General features: G+C 53.5%; 1 protein-coding gene and 1 long non-coding RNA gene across 51 annotated transcripts in view; one reads left to right on the plus strand and one right to left on the minus strand.

Moving 5' to 3' along the window:
* The window catches only part of TNS1 (tensin 1), a 241793-nt gene that overhangs the window by 26712 nt on the left and 200028 nt on the right, over nucleotides 1-15053 (minus strand). For 10 of the 50 annotated variants that reach the window (XM_035305641.3, XM_078328458.1, XM_078328460.1 and 7 more), the window contains 6 exons: nucleotides 14699-14785; nucleotides 9653-9849; nucleotides 8770-8845; nucleotides 5232-5324; nucleotides 4166-4189; nucleotides 3644-3682 (listed from right to left, as the gene is read on the minus strand). The exons of 2 other annotated variants lie outside the window; for them this stretch is intronic. In XM_035305641.3, the coding sequence (XP_035161532.3) occupies nucleotides 3644-3682; nucleotides 4166-4189; nucleotides 5232-5324; nucleotides 8770-8845; nucleotides 9653-9849; nucleotides 14699-14785 (516 nt within the window). The remainder of the gene's footprint in view (nucleotides 1-3643; nucleotides 3683-4165; nucleotides 4190-5231; nucleotides 5325-8769; nucleotides 8846-9652; nucleotides 9850-14698; nucleotides 14786-15053) is intronic. 38 more of the 50 variants (XM_078328472.1, XM_078328471.1, XM_035305646.3 and 35 more) reach the window with 13 other exon arrangements.
* LOC144576713 (uncharacterized) lies at nucleotides 1606-7695 on the plus strand. Its single transcript, XR_013519105.1, has 2 exons — nucleotides 1606-1795; nucleotides 1911-7695. It is a non-coding gene; the product is annotated as an uncharacterized LOC144576713 (long non-coding RNA).

Consider the following 15053-nt stretch of genomic DNA (forward strand, 5'->3'; position numbering starts at 1 on the left):
CCAGTCCCAGATCACGGGGTAGAGAAGAATGAAACCCTTCCATGCAATCTCTATTCCTCATGAACTCAGAGCCGGAGGGACCTTGGGAAGTTACTTGATTTCCTGAGTTCATCTCCAGAACTGTTTAAAACCAATCTTCAGGGCTAACCATCAGTTTTCCCCAGTTTTCACACTTAGATTTCTATATTGAAAATGCTTCCTTTTTCTGTCTATTCTATCTCTTTCTCTCTCTCCCATCCCAGGATAATATACTTCAAACTGCAAGCTCTCCCCTCATCCACCACTCTTGCACTTACTAGAGACTTTCTGGGACTCAGTTTCCTCATCTGCAAAGTGGGAATGAGAATACCTCCCTGCCCAGCCAGGATCAGGTGAGAAGAAGCAGGAAAGTTCCTCCTAATTCTTTCTTGCCAATCCCAGGCCCAGTGTTCAGAACCAGCCCCGCTGCTCCCCACCCTTGATCCTAGCCTCCCTCCACTCCTCACTTGCACCACCTCTCCTGCTGTTTTCCTCTTTTCCTCCAATCCTGGAGCAGCTGCATCACAGGCTACAGGGAGTTGGGCAGGCAGGAGAGGTGGGGACAGGGAGGGTGCTTCATGTAGAACATTCCAGGAACCCAAACCCTGCCAAGTGGCTGCTGGCGGCAGAGAGCAGCTGCAGCACAGTGACTTGGCCTCCTCCAGCTGGGCACTGTCAGCTCTTGATCCACACCCTGAAATATATTTTCTGTCTCCCCAAAGAAGCTCTTTGCTTAGAGAGAAGGGGCACACCCATCCTAAGTAAAATCAAGACATGCAGGTGAAGGAGAAAGAAGGGAATGTGGAAACTCTCAGGTCCCAGAGTCAGAAGCTCAAAAGTGAGAATGCCAAACCTTTTAGGTCAGGCCACATGCCCCCTCCTCCAAGCTTCCATGACATCCTATTCCTACCCCTGCTCAGCACTTTCGCCTAATATTGAAGTGTCTGTTGGCATCGCTCTCCTCACCAGCTGCTTTACACATCCTTATATTCCCAAAGCCTGGCACGCAGTTGGTGCACAAAGTATTATGAATAAATGAAGCAATGAATGAAAGAATGAATGTAAAATGTTTCCCATAGCACCCGGGATAGAGCAGACATCCCTCAAATTCTTCTTTTCCCCCAGTTGAATAATCCTGCCTCTGGTCATTTTTGCCTCACAGGCATTTTTTTTCTGAATTTCCCAAGTATCAGCAGGGAAATCAAGCAGAGCCTCAGAGGGTCAGCAAAGAATGGGCTTTAGGTTGACCCGGACGGTGGCACATGAGTCAGAAAATAAGGAACTGGCTGCCCACAGCTTCGCTGCCTGCCCCTTCCCTGCTCCACTCCTCAGGCCACGGGCAGCAATTCCAACTCCCACACTGGAATCCCAGGGCACAGTGCCTGGAGTCAGGAAAAGGGCTTTAAAATGGCCACTTGAGGAAGGGATAGGAGACCAATAACTCCAGTCTGGCTCTGTTACCTCCTAACTGTGACCTTGGGCAGATCCCCCAAAACCACCCACAATGCTGATGTCAGCTGCATATCTGTGACAATGATGGGTGTGGCTGAGTTAACCCCTAATAACCTTCTCCTCCAAACTCTGGCTGTGGCTAGAGCACTTGGGGCCGTGCAAGATGAGTCATTCAGGAGGTGCACTTGGCAGAGAGCTCAGTTCTGTCAGTGCCCACGCCCCTGAAGTTACCCCAAAGTGAGAGACACAATCCCCAGGGACTGCCAGCTTGCTAGATAATCCACCCTGTGGCCCTTCCCACTGGAGAGTGTTTGAGATACCACAGGTCTGTTTAAGTCAAACAACTGCAAGGGGAGCTGAGAGCCCATTGCATGGTCCAGCATCTGAAGTACAGAAACATTGGCTCTGAGCTCTAGCTAATTCTAGACTCTCTCTCCCAGGTCCTGCCCTGCCAGGACCAGCTGTCAGCCTCCAGCTTGGGAGAAAGCCCTTTACCCAGGCATGAGCCTGCAAGGGAGCGAGGAGGAGCTGTTCCCAGCAGAGGGAAGCAGGCTGTGGCCCACCTGTTCTGGATCTGTCTCTGGAAGCTGCCCTGTTCTGCAGCCCCCAAGCAGCCTGATGCTGTTGCCCAATCTCCGGCTGGTTAGGAGAGAGCAAAGGCTTCTGGTAAATTCCAACCATCCTACCTGGGTGACAGTAGATTTAGAGGGGCACAGGCCATCCCCGCTTAGTGGGTAGAAAAGCAAGGTGTTGTGTACAGAGGAAAGTGGGAAATAGCCCTGAGAAAACCAGCCAACCAGCCCAGGGCCCAGCTGGGAAGTCAGAACACCTAACTCGTCAGAACTGGAAGAGATCACAGTACCCACTTTGCCCTATCGTCCTGGTAGAGATGGGGATGCCAGTACCCAGAACCATACACTGGCCTCCCGCCCAGGCTGGCACCCACTTTGTTTCACCTGCTGCTTTGAGTCCTCACTCAAGTTCTGCTCCTAGTGAGTCCAAGGCCTCCACCTGATTACGCCCTTTCTCTGCCTCCCTGGGCCCAGTACAGGGCTCATCTAAATCAGGGGTTCATCTGGGACCCACAGACAGGCCAACTCCTTGAAACCGTTTCTCAGAATTATGTACATGGGAATCCCAGTGCATTATTGTATACACAGTGAGTCCGTAGATTTCCTCAAATACCTAAAGTTGTCTGAAATCGGAGAAAGACAGACTTGGTACTTTCTGAGTTGATAGGAAACCAGGCAGGACTTCCAGAGGGCAAATCGTGGCTCTAAGATGGGGGCTCTGAGCCAGGAGAATTATTCCCCCAGGGGACACTGGAAACATTGGAGACATTTTCGATTGTCATGACTGAGTGAGAGGTACTGGCATCAAGCAGGTAGAAGCCAGGGCAGCACCCACAACAAAGAGTCATTCAGGGCTGGGCACAGTGGCTCACGCCTATAATTCCAGCCCTTTGGGAGGCCAAGGTGAGCGGATCACCTGAGATCAGGAGTTCAGAGCCAGCCTGGCCAACGTGATGAAACCCCGTCTCTACTAAAAATACAAAAAAAAAAAATTGCTGAGTGTGGCAGCACACACCTGTAATCCCAGCTACTCAGGGGCCTGAGGCAGGAGAATCGCTTGAACCCAGGAGGCAAAGATTGCAGTGAGCTGAGGTCACGCCACCGCACTCCAGCCCGGACAATAAAAGCAGAACTCCATCCCCTCCCCCCCACAAAAAAGAGTCATTCAGTCTAAAATGTCAGTGATGCCGAGGTGGGGAATCTCTGCTCCAAGAAATGCCTGTGGAGCACACCCCGGGAAAGGGGATCTGAGTCCCTCCCTGTCCACCTCTGTACACTGCTGCATGCCAGGCAGGCTGGCACAAATGGCACTGGAAGAGGAAGGTGCAAGAGGAGCATTTTGGTCAACAGGGTGGCACTGCAGGAGCCCACAGACACTGGCTGTGCCCCTCTTAGTGGGTGGAAAATCAAGCTACAAGCTCCCCATCAGGACTGAGGAGGTGCCCAGAGTGGTATCTCAACAGGGCATGGGGACAAAAGGTCATGTGCCCGGTCACCTGAGTCTCAGTGAGGAAAGCTGCCTCCAGCCAGCCTTTTCAAGCCCTGCAGGAAAAGCCATTTCCAGACCCAGAGAACAGGAAGCCATAGCAAATGCCACTTACCTTCTGGGAGTCTGACCACCCCCTCCCCCTCATCTTCCTCTGAGGGAAGACAAGAAGAGAGGTAGGAGGAAGGAGAGGTGGGAAAGAAGGGCAGGTAGTGAAGATGAGGAAGAGCAAAAAAGGAAAAAGAGAGAGAGATTAATAGGGATGATTTCTTAAGAAAGAGATTCTGCAGAGAAAAGAGAGGTGGGAAAGCCGGGGTGAGGCCAGGGCTGATATGCGCTTTCCAGAGAAGGGCTCCAAGGGGAAGGCCGAGGCCCACCATGCACAGGACCCCAGGGCTCTGAGGCACAGTTGAGACCCTGGCTCTCAGGAGCCTAAGCCCCTTGCCACCCCTGTGCCCAGGGCTCTGTGGGTGGAGTGTCAAGCAGGAGTGTGCTGGCTGGTGAGAGGAAGCCCCCAACCCGCTTCTGCTGACCCCTCAGTGGCTCAGTGTCCCTGGCCATGCCAACACTCTGAGTAGGAGGCTGTGCCCAGCTGTGTGTCTTCATGGGTCACAAATGCATGCCACTGCCCACCTACCTGGCTGGATCCATCTTCTGGTAACTAAGGAAAAAAGTAAAGTTGACCCCAGGAGCTCCTACCCAGTCCTAAAACCAGAGTCCAGGGAGCAGCTTTCTGAGTTCAGTGGCCCCACATGGCCACCAAGGGCCCAGGGAGCCCTGCCTCCTTCCACCATAGGAAGGAGAGGGGATGAGAAATGGGAGAAGGTCGGAGGTGTGAACCTAGGGTGGCGTCTGCTCAGAAGACGACCTCCTCCCAGACAGGCCCAGGGCCCTGTCCTCTACCTTGCCAACAGGACAGGCTGTTTGACCCCAAGGAGGTGGGGCAGCCATCCTCCTTCCTTCCTCAGAGCTTGGACTGCTGTCCTCAGAAGCTGGGTAAGATACAGCCAGCATGGGGAATGGGGACGAGGGGTGGGCATAGGCTGGGGAAAGTCAGAAGCCCCAGGTGGCAGGTCCTTCGATAGGTGGGAGGAGGCCTGGGCTGAGGGCAAGGGGGCCAAGGATATGGCAGCCAGTGATGGTCACTGCTAGTCATGGGTTTTTCTGGTAGGGTTCTGTGGGCCTGAAGAGGCAGACCGAGAGACCACTCTGAATGCCAGGGGTCTGGCCTGTGATGCCTCATGGATGCTCAGAGCAGAGGTAGCTGGGCTGCCAGCAGAGGCCTGACACAGAGCAGCAGGGGCATGCTTCTCTGACTGTGTGTGTACCTGTGTGTGTACCCATGTGTGCCTGTGTGTGCGCCCATGTGCATGTACACAAGGGCCTGAACACCTAGAACATGTGGCTTCCAGCAGAAAGCTCAACACCACCAAGGAAACTGAGACCAGCCGTCCAAAGCCCCAAGCTAGAGGAGGCTGGGAGTGGGGAAGATTCCACAAGTCAACGGTCAGGAAGGCTGCAAGGAAACCTGTCACCCCCCTGCCCCTATACAGAGAGCCCACTCCCAGGCCTGATCTCAGTGTGGGCACAAAGCTGGCTGCTGACCAGATTCTGAGGCCCAGGTTTCTGTTCAGGACCACAGGAGTCCTCCTCCCCGCTCCTCTCCCTAGCCCCCCTCCCCATCTTCCATCTTCACAACTCACCGCCTGTGGGGTGCAGCAGGATGTCTGCTGGGTTGTGGGGTTTCAGGCCCAGAGCAGACAGGGGTGTCTTGGCCAGACCCGGAGGGGACCGCACTGTGCCAGGAAGAAGAGGGGAGACATGGGGAGTAAGAGGTGGGCAGGAGGGCCGACATGCCAGCCACGAGGACACGCTCAACAAGGGCTAGGGGGTGGGAGATAGCGCCAAGGAACCACCATGAAGCCCAGTGCTTTGGCTCCACTGCCCTTTCCTGCCTCTGCGTTTCTCCACATTTCAGCAGTTTAAAGGATAAAGGGAAAGAGTCAGGAAATGACAACCTTGTCCTGGCTCTGGCCCCAACCTTAAGAGAATCATTTCCACCCCTAGGCCTTTGGCTTTTCTCTGTGGTCCCTTTACTTTGCAATGCTTTATAAGACACACACAGGCTTCTGCAGCTGTCTCTGACCTTCTCTATAACACATACACACAAAGTCCATTTAGAACATGCATTTGGATGGATTCAGAAGAGAACAGAAGAAAATTGGATCTCAGAATGGCACACCCTGTAAAGAACAGAGACAGGAGAAGATCACAGGCCAGAGCCACGCCAACCCTGAGACCTCAGGCAGCCCTCGGCCAAGCATGTCCCTTGCAAAGCCCAGGAGGAGAGAACTTCTCAATGTGGGGCTCTGTCCCCCTCAAACTTCAGTGTCCTGGAAGGAGAATCCTGTAAGACTGTGGCCAAGAACATCCGCTCCCTGTGCAAAGCCCGGGCTCCTCCCAGGCTGCCCATCTGGGTTACAAGTATCATGTAACACACAAGGTCAGAAAGGGCTGCTGGCTTTTTCCCATCAGCCAAGAACCTGGCCAGATTCGGAGCTGATCTGCAGGGTGGCTGTTATGCCCAGTCACGAGATACCTGGGTGGCAGCTGCTGTGTCTCCTGACATAGCCCTAAGAAGAAGTTAAAAAATGAACTATGTCTCCTATCAGCGACATTGGGAGCCTGCACAGCCCCAAGGACACTCTGCCTGCCCAGTGGCCTCAACAGACTAGCTGTGGCCCTCAAATGCCCAGGAACCACCAGCAGCAAAAGCTCCATGACCCTCCCTGCCCCTGCTGCTTACCCGCAAAGACAGTGAGACCTACAGGAATCTCACAACAATGAAAAAATTTACTCTCTCAATGCAAGCAACATACATAACTCATTTGTGCAGACGAATACCCACATGCACATGGGAACAGGAAGACATCACAGGGGTCTGAATGGGTGGTACACCCCTGCCCTTCACTCTCACTCTGTCCTTGGATAGGTGACAAATGGGTACAGCTCCAGGTATGGGATAGGTCTAGGCCTTGTGTGTCTGTCTATCTTCTCTCTGTCTTTACATAGATACACCACACACACACACACACACACACACACACACACACACACATTCAGTTTCTACCACTGCCATACCCCTCTTCCCTATCATGGTGTCTTGCTCATATTCACTTATCAAGCACTTATTAATGTTTCTCAAACCAGTGGTGGTTGAATGAAATTAATCATGAAAGAATATGCCTGGCCTCAGAGACAGTCGTTCACAGAGTAACCACGAAGCAACCTCAGCCTACAAATATGTACACATTTAACCAACTGGTACAGCAGAGGGGCAGGTGGGCCCGTGAGGAGGTGAAGGGGACAGGAGGACCAGACAGGAGCTCTCTCTTGCTTTCCTCCCTCATTCACCTCCAGCTCCCAAATTCCTCATTCCCCCAGTTCTGGGGCAATTGGGCCCTTCTGCTGAGACAGATGAGTGGGTGACACTAAAGCCAGTCAAGGCTTTTGCTTCCTGAGAGAAAAATTCCACACATTTCTCCACCTTCTGTCTTCTCTCTCTAGCCCTGTGTATCTGTGGAGCCTCTGACTTCTTGCCTAGGCACCCATGGCTGGCCAAGTGGAGGGAGAGGAGAAGGAAAAACCCAGTTCTAACACAGCCTAGGGGGCTTCCCCCCAAGGCAGGGTGATGTCCCTCCCCTGGATGCTTAGGGTCAACAGTGAATGGAGGCAGATGTCGGCAGATGTCTCCCTGGGAGAGAGGTTCCCCATGGTCAGAAGAGGCTATAGAACTGGCTCTCGAGTAACCCGCTCTAGGCTTACCCTGTCCAGCCCAGCAGCCACAAGCCACACATGGCTGCAGAGCACTTGCAGGGTGACCAGCATGAACAGAGACATGCCATAAGTGGGAAACACACACCAGGTTTCGAAGACTGAGTGGGGAAAAGAACACAAAACATCCCGCTCTTTTTTACATTGATGGTATGTCAAAATTCTAATATTTTAGACTAGGATTAAATCAAACATATTAAAATTAATTTTACCAGTTTCTTCTTACATTTTATAAGAGACTGTAAAAAAGCTCAATATTTTTAATTGATTTATTTGCCTATTGAGATGATATTTTGGATTTAACAAAAATGTTATTAAAATTAATTTCACCTGTTTTCCGTTGTGCTTTTTAATGTGACTAGAGAATTTTAAATCATAAATGTGTTCATATTATATTTCCATTGGACAGTATTGCTCAAGGGAGAGCCACAGCTTCCAAGGGCCGCCAATCGGTCACAGCTTCAGCCTCCTCATGCCCAAGATGACAGCCAACACAAGTTCTGCTGGCACATGGGCACGTACATTGCCACATTCCTCTCCAGGACAGGACACGCAGCCCCCAAGGGAATGCACAGCCAGCTCCGTTTCTCCCTCCTCTCCCCAGGGCCAGTGGATAGCCTGGGCCAGGCCCAGCCAACCTGACCCCTGAACAGCACCAGTCTCTCCTTCTTGTGCTGACCAAGGCCTCTCATGAGTACACTGAGTCCTTCACAGCCTGGTATTAATCCATCGCTTCCTTCCCCACAACCACCTCCTCCAGTTTCTCTTCATGTCTCTTCTATAAAAAGGAACACTGACCCATGTCTCGGCTCATTTGGGTCTTGACTTTAGGTAGACATGTCTCTGTCCTTTGGGGATTTGCCTCTCCAGCAAGTATATGGAGGGTAGAGGGCTAAATGCCTCTGCCTGGAGGCCAAGGATGAATGAGCTGGGGGCTCTGTCAGCCTAAGGTTCCTGGGTCCCTCTCTCCTTGGTCGAAGCTAAATAGTTGCCTGAAATGGAAGAGGTGTCTGGATGCAGGCAGAGATGGGGGTCAGAAATGAAGTCAAAGTCAAGTCACAAACAGCCACGCTAAGATGGTGGGGTCTTTTGAGTGTGGAAGGCAAGAAGACTCTAAACAAGTAAGAAAACTCTGTAATGTGGGAGCCCAGAGTCCCATGATCACTCAGCCTAGACCCTAAGAACTGGGGCATCTGTACCCTTAGATGTGTGAGTGTGGGTGACGGAGAAGACAATGGCCACAAGCAGTGGAAGAGAAGGGGCCATGGGGGTGAAGAGCAGCGTGTTCTGGCCCCACCTGGGGCACTGTCACCCCCCAACCCTCAGGCCTGGAGCACTCCCACAGGCAGGGTTGAGCTGGTGGGTGGAGGGGATACAGGGAAGATGAGCTCAGCAGGGAATTCTTACCCCCACTGGGCGGTGGGCTGCTCGGGGAGCTTCCCTCCATCTCCTCGAAGGCCTCCTTGTAGCTGTGCAGATGGGGCTGTGGGAGAACATGGGGGAGGGAAAGAGGGACACTATGAGAAGGAGGGGTTTCCCCTTCAGATGACCTGGGGTATGAGCACAGCAAGTTAACCAGCCCCCACATCCCATTGCCAGCCTGGCTCCCCACTGGTGCTCAGGGCAGGACAGGTCCTGCCAGAGGCAGGAGAGAAAAGATAAGCACAAGTCACTTCTATGCAGAATGACTCATCAGCCTGGCTTTTATAGGCCAGTACACTCGCCTACAACTGAATCTTCCAGGATACACATTTAGAATGCAGATTCCTAGGTGCCATCCAGACCTACTACACTGGAATCTCTGGAGGTGGATTTGGGAAGCTACAGTTTTAACAAACGCCCCAGTGGTTGTTACTTAAGCTGAAGTGTGAGACTCACTGCCTCCAACCACTGAAATATCTTGAAATACAAACCTTTTAGAATGAAAATTAAACCTCCCGAGAAAAAACTTGTATCTGGAAAGGGTTCAAAAATAATTTTCCCACTCTCCAGGATCTGGTTTGGAGTTTAGAGATTGCATTCAGCTATATCATCCCCAGGATTCTTACCACCTAACTAAGGCACTCTGTAAGAATCAAAAAGGAAAATGCAATCTTGATATTAATGCAAGAAGTGAGAGGAAATGGGCCCTGGATTCCGCATGTCGGAGAAGAGAGTTTGGGTGAGGATGTAGGGGGAGACAAATTACTGAGTATACCGATATCAGTGCCAAGCTGACCTTCAGGTTTCTGGAGATTTAAAGTGGGCACCACTACCCTTGGTGGCCCCCAAATGCAGCTTAAGGACTCACCTCTTTGGGCCGCCCTCCAGGATTAAGAGCGATGGTAAGAGCCAGCTCGGGGGAGACACACTGGACAGGGGAGCGAACCCCAGGGCTACGGGGGGATGTGGCTTCTGGAGACTGGTTCTCATACTGTCCATCACTGGCCGCCCGCCTCCGCAGAGGGGCTGGGGGCTCTGCAGGCTGCTTCTCCCGAGCCTGTACCCCTGGGAGGAAGGCAGGGTGCAGAGGACAATGAGCATTTTGTGCAAGAAATGATCAATTGGCCCAGTTCCTTCAGAGAAGGCAGTGCCTCCTAGCTCAGAAGCTGAGCTGGGGCTGGCCTGTCAACCCCCAGTATCTCCCTTCAGCCCTCCTGCGCCCACTCTGTTCACACCCCAGGTTTTCTCTGCAGGAGAGGAGATCTGCTTAGACTGACTCAGCCTTCACCAGGAATCCCTCCACTCAGGGCTGAGACCAAGAGCACAAAGGACTGATACAAGAAACAGATGTCAACTACTTCCAACCCCTGGAGGCGGAGGGCGGGAGCTTCCAGATGAGGGAGGGGAGGTGGAGGGAAAAGAGTCTCCAAGGCAACTGCATCAACCAAGCAGCAACATCAAGCCTGTGGGGAAGAACTCTTGGAAGGAGCTAGATTGCATCATCTTGCGAATGGCGCTCCCAAGGAAAAACAAAGACATAGCTAAGTCTTGCTACAAAGTCCCTGGCCCCCATTGGCCTCTGGGATATTTTTGGCCTTCTCTGGGGTTCCCCAACTTCATGCAGTGCACCTGAAACCTCTTACCAACTCCCCTTATACTGGCCCCTTAGCTCTCTGCCCTGTTTTCCCTGCCCCAAAGATGGCGGCAGATCCCACCCTGTCCCTCCCAGCTGAGGAACAGGCAGAGAGAAGTCATGTGCTCCATTTGCTTTTCTGCACTCCACAGGACTGGGGATGCTGTTCATCTCACCTTCCTTCCTTCCCACTCCCTCTTCCCACTGCTGGGCTGAGGCATGGAATCCATTGCCTCATTGAGCTGGCTCCCAGAATCCTAGAAAACTCACTTCCTGGGTCCCAGAGGCCAAGACCCAGCTGGAAAGATGGGCTTCTGGTCCTGAATATCTTCTGGTGGAGATTCTCAGCCCTGCCTTCACTACCACTAGGACTGGCCAAAGGCCCTAGATCAAGTGTCAGTGTGTGCACATGTGTGCACACACATTGCCATCCTCTAGGAATGTGCCAGTACAGCCAAAAAGAAGTCACCCTCATTCAGACAGAAACATCTTCTGCGAGGACCGCATGTCCCCAGGCCCGCTCCCCAGCACCCCCAGTCTGGCATAGCCACAAAGGCTGCCACAAACAGCGCCGTCTGGGAAGCCTTCCTACTTGTCATGAATAGCAAGCTGCCGGCTGCCAAGCCTACGGGCAGACACACACTCACACTCACATAGGCACAGTCGCTCTGAGACACACCCTCACACTCTCCCATAATCAGGGGCTCCGGTATGCGGGGGGTACGTCAGGAGAGCCGCAGGAACAGCACTTGCACATTCAATGAAGAAGGCACCCGAGTGGTGCTTTGAGGCTCCACTTTGGGCTCTTTATGAATCAAGGACAGCCCTGCTGCCATCTCAGCTAAGAAAACAGCGCCCAGGATAGGGACAGTCAACTAGACTCTGACCTCACTCTGCCACTTACAAACTGCTCCACGTAAAGCAAATAAGCCCCACCGCCTTGAAGAGCCCTTATTCGCAGAATAGAAAAATAGGAGCATTAGACCCAGCCAGGGGCTGCTAGGAGAATCTACATGGAGTCTAGAAAGAAGGGTGTGGTTTTGGGAAGGGTGGGCAGCTTGCTGCAACCCTACAGCAACCCCAGGCTCTCAGGCCTCAGCTCCCCGGAGCCCCTGCCCCACTCAGGCCTCCTGGGCAGCTTGGACCAACCCTGCCACTGGTTTCATTCCTGGCAAAAACATTAGAGAGAAACAGACACAGCCATTGATTTTTCTAACAATAATTGTGACAAAAGAGGCCCGTTTGGGAAAGGCTCTTGGGGTTTGGAACTGAGTTCAGCCCCAAGGTTAAAAGAAATGCATTAGGGCTGGTCTCAGTTCCGGACTCCTCTGCCCCCAGCAGCTCTTTCTGGCAGATCCCTCTACCTTTTCAAAGGGTGGCCAGTTTTCCTGCTTGGGGATCTTTGCCCTTAAAAAATAGATCTGTTTGCCTTTGAGGCACCAAATCTCCTGGAAAAACAAAGAACATTCTGCATGACCTGCCCAGAGCATTCTCCACATTCAGGGGCCACAGATGCCCACAGCAGCCTGGGTTGCAGGAGGAGGGAGCCAGACAACCATGGAGAATGTGGCCCCGGCACGAGGCAGTCAGCCCTCTGAGGGTGAGCTGCACCTTCCCAATCCTCCCTGCATCACCACCAGAATGGCACGTGGGAGCGTGTGCTAACCAGAGGCAGGGAAATGGAGGGAATGACCTCCAAAGAGCTAAGGAGCTGCAGGGCAGTGCCTCCCTCTGTGGAAGGGAGAAGACCCTGCATTCCACTCCCACGGGGCCAGCCCCTCCCCCTGCAGAGCACCAATGGCCCCATGGCACCAATGGCCAGTCAAGGCCACTCACATTCTTTGAACACAGTGTCCCACTGTTGTCCCTGTTGGCAAGCCCAGATCTGCCTGGAGTGCCTGGAAAGCCATGTTCCCTCTCTCTTGTCTTGCTCTATGGGAGGGGAGACTGGCATGGCAGAGGGGAGAGAAGAGAGCCCCATTGTTCCTTAGCCAAGCTGGGGTGTCTGGACACAAGCTGACAGCCAGTGTTGGGGAGAGAACACCCTCTCTCACGTCCCAGAGGCTGACCGATAATAAAAATAGCCCTGTTCCCCCCACCTCCCTCCCTCCCACCATCCCCCTCCACCCCAGGGCTTTCTCGGTCTCTCTGCCCCATTCTCTCAAGGTCTCTGTCTCCTACACCCACCCCAGCAGAGGTAGATGTCTTGCACATAGACACATGTGCATACTTGCGTGTATACACACAGCCTAACAGAAATGGCAGCAGGACACTGGGATGATGGGGGTATGTTGTGGGGCCACTGGGTCACCCTTGGAACCTCTAGGGCCAGCCCTTACCCCACTAGGAAGCTGTGTAGCCAGAGGAAGAAAGGAAGAGAAGCTCCCAGGAGCCTGAGAAGGCTGGGGTAGCCTACGACAACAAAGTATTTTTAGGACACTCACATCCTATGTTCAAGGAGCCCTGGGTGTCCTCTAAGGGCTGCTTCACACACAGCATCAGACCTTCCCCACAGCCCTGCCAGGATGAGCAGTTACCCCAGCTCCATGGTTCCACACAGGCCCCCAGACCTGAGGGGCAGGGCACCAGAACAGCGCTCTTCCCAGGGAGGTGTCTCTCCAAGACGCCCCTAGCGTGAGCCAGACTGGAGGCAATTAATCCCCTTCTTGCGACACACACACGCACACACACTCACACGCACATGCACACACCCTGCAATTCTAGGAGCTGTAGCCCTGACACAGATCAATGCACATACTTTGGTAAAGCACTGCTGCCTACCGCCCCCAGATCATGTGGACGAATACCCTGCTGTCAGGCTTCATGAGGTGCCTCCCCTGCACCCCCCAGACTGGCACTGCCACCCTCACAGATCCAGCTCTTCTTTCCAGCCTTCCGATTTCCAAAAGACTGGATTCCTCAGCTCCAGGTAGCAGGGGTGGGTGTCCGACGGCACGCCTGGGGCTCCGGAAGCGAGGGGATCCAGGAGGCCACCTGCTGGGCCAGGGCACCAGAAAGCCACACGGCGATCACACTAGCAGTCCTAGGGCAAGCCATGCCAGCTCTCCTCAGGGCAGGCCCACCATCCCAGAGCCTGCCCCTACCCAGGCCCAGCTGACCACTGCACTCTCCACCACTGGGCAGAGAGAAGGGCAGAGAGAGAATAGAGGAGGGAGGGGCAGTTGAAGGGGGCAGTCAGCTAGAGCCATCTCCTGATTATCCCTGGACCGGGAGAAGGAGGGGCCATGGAGGCACCGGATATTGCCACTGGGAATCAACAGTTCCCATCACCCCTAGGCCTTTTCCCGGAGCTGCTCAGGGCCATGGTGTGGGACAAGGCTGAGCACAGCATCTTCCCTGACTCAGCCGCCAGGATCGGAGGTGCAGGGAAAGGATGAAGTGATTCCCCAGCCAAAGCACAATGCCTAAGGGCCTATGTGTCCCAGAGGCCAGGGGTAAATGTTAGTGGATGACGTAATCCGTCCGGGGCATATCGAGCCACCGTGCAAAATACACAACAGGACAAGACTATCATCTGTCTACTTTTCACTTTGGGAAACTGATCTCTAAATAGTAAAGAGACTTGCCCAAGGTCACAGAGGTGGTCACAGGCAGGGCCAGGACCCCAACCCAGAGCTTCTGACTCTCAGCCATATGATCAGAGATTAGAGGTGGGGACCAGAGGGGGTTTGCTGTCCCCAGGGTGTGCCATGCTCAAGAGTGGACAGAGCAGCAGGGGCTGGGGCATCACTTTGTGCTGTGTCTGGTAGCCCCATGCAAAGCTCAGCCTGGCTCCTGCTGAGACACAGCCCTGCAGCCCAGGCGGTCTGGCCAGGGTGGCCAGAGTGCTGGACTGTCCGGATCCCTCACTGAGCACCCTCACTGCAAAGGTCTGCATCTCCACAGGGGACCCTGAATGTTAGTCTAGTCACTCCAGATATTGTTCCCAGCAGGCAACACCAAGGCTAGTGTGAGACCCATGTTCATGCAGAAGTGAGCTCTGGCTCATGCAGAGAGGAGGGAGAGAGGGCTGGAGACAGGAGGGACGGAGAAGCAAGTGAGGAGACAGAAGAGAGGATAGTGAGAAATAGGGGAGGAGAAGGAGAAGCAGATGGAAACCAGAGAACAACAGAAGAAGGAGAGGAAAAGACAGGAGAGAAGGAAGAAGGTGGGCAAAGGTTTGGAAGGAATAGCACATGAAGGAATGTAAAGGAGAGAAACTGCGACTCAAAAGTGGGCCAGAGAGCTGGAAAGGAAGAAGGGGGAAGAAGAGCCACCCACCAGAGAGGGAGGAAGCTCGGAGCTGGTGGAGAGGAGGGTGCGGGAAGCTGCCACTGTGCCTGATGCCCTGCAGCCTAGCATTGTACGCTGCCCACCCCCCACCCCAGAGGAGCCAGCAAAGAGTGGGATGCAGGCGGAAGGGAGGACATGAGGCGAGGAGGCACCCCACCAACAGCCCAGGGAACAGATGGACACGGGAAACACAGAGAATGCAGGGGACAAGGCATTAAACAAGACGAAACAAAACAAAAACAAAGAGAAAATCAAGATTAGTTGGCATTCTGACTCTGGGATCTGGGCACACACTGCGGGGAGGTGGGGAAGGTCAGACAGGAAAAGGGGGAAATCAAGGTCC

Source organism: Callithrix jacchus, chromosome 6 (genome assembly GCF_049354715.1).
Source record: "Callithrix jacchus isolate 240 chromosome 6, calJac240_pri, whole genome shotgun sequence".
NCBI lineage: Eukaryota > Metazoa > Chordata > Mammalia > Primates > Cebidae > Callithrix > Callithrix jacchus.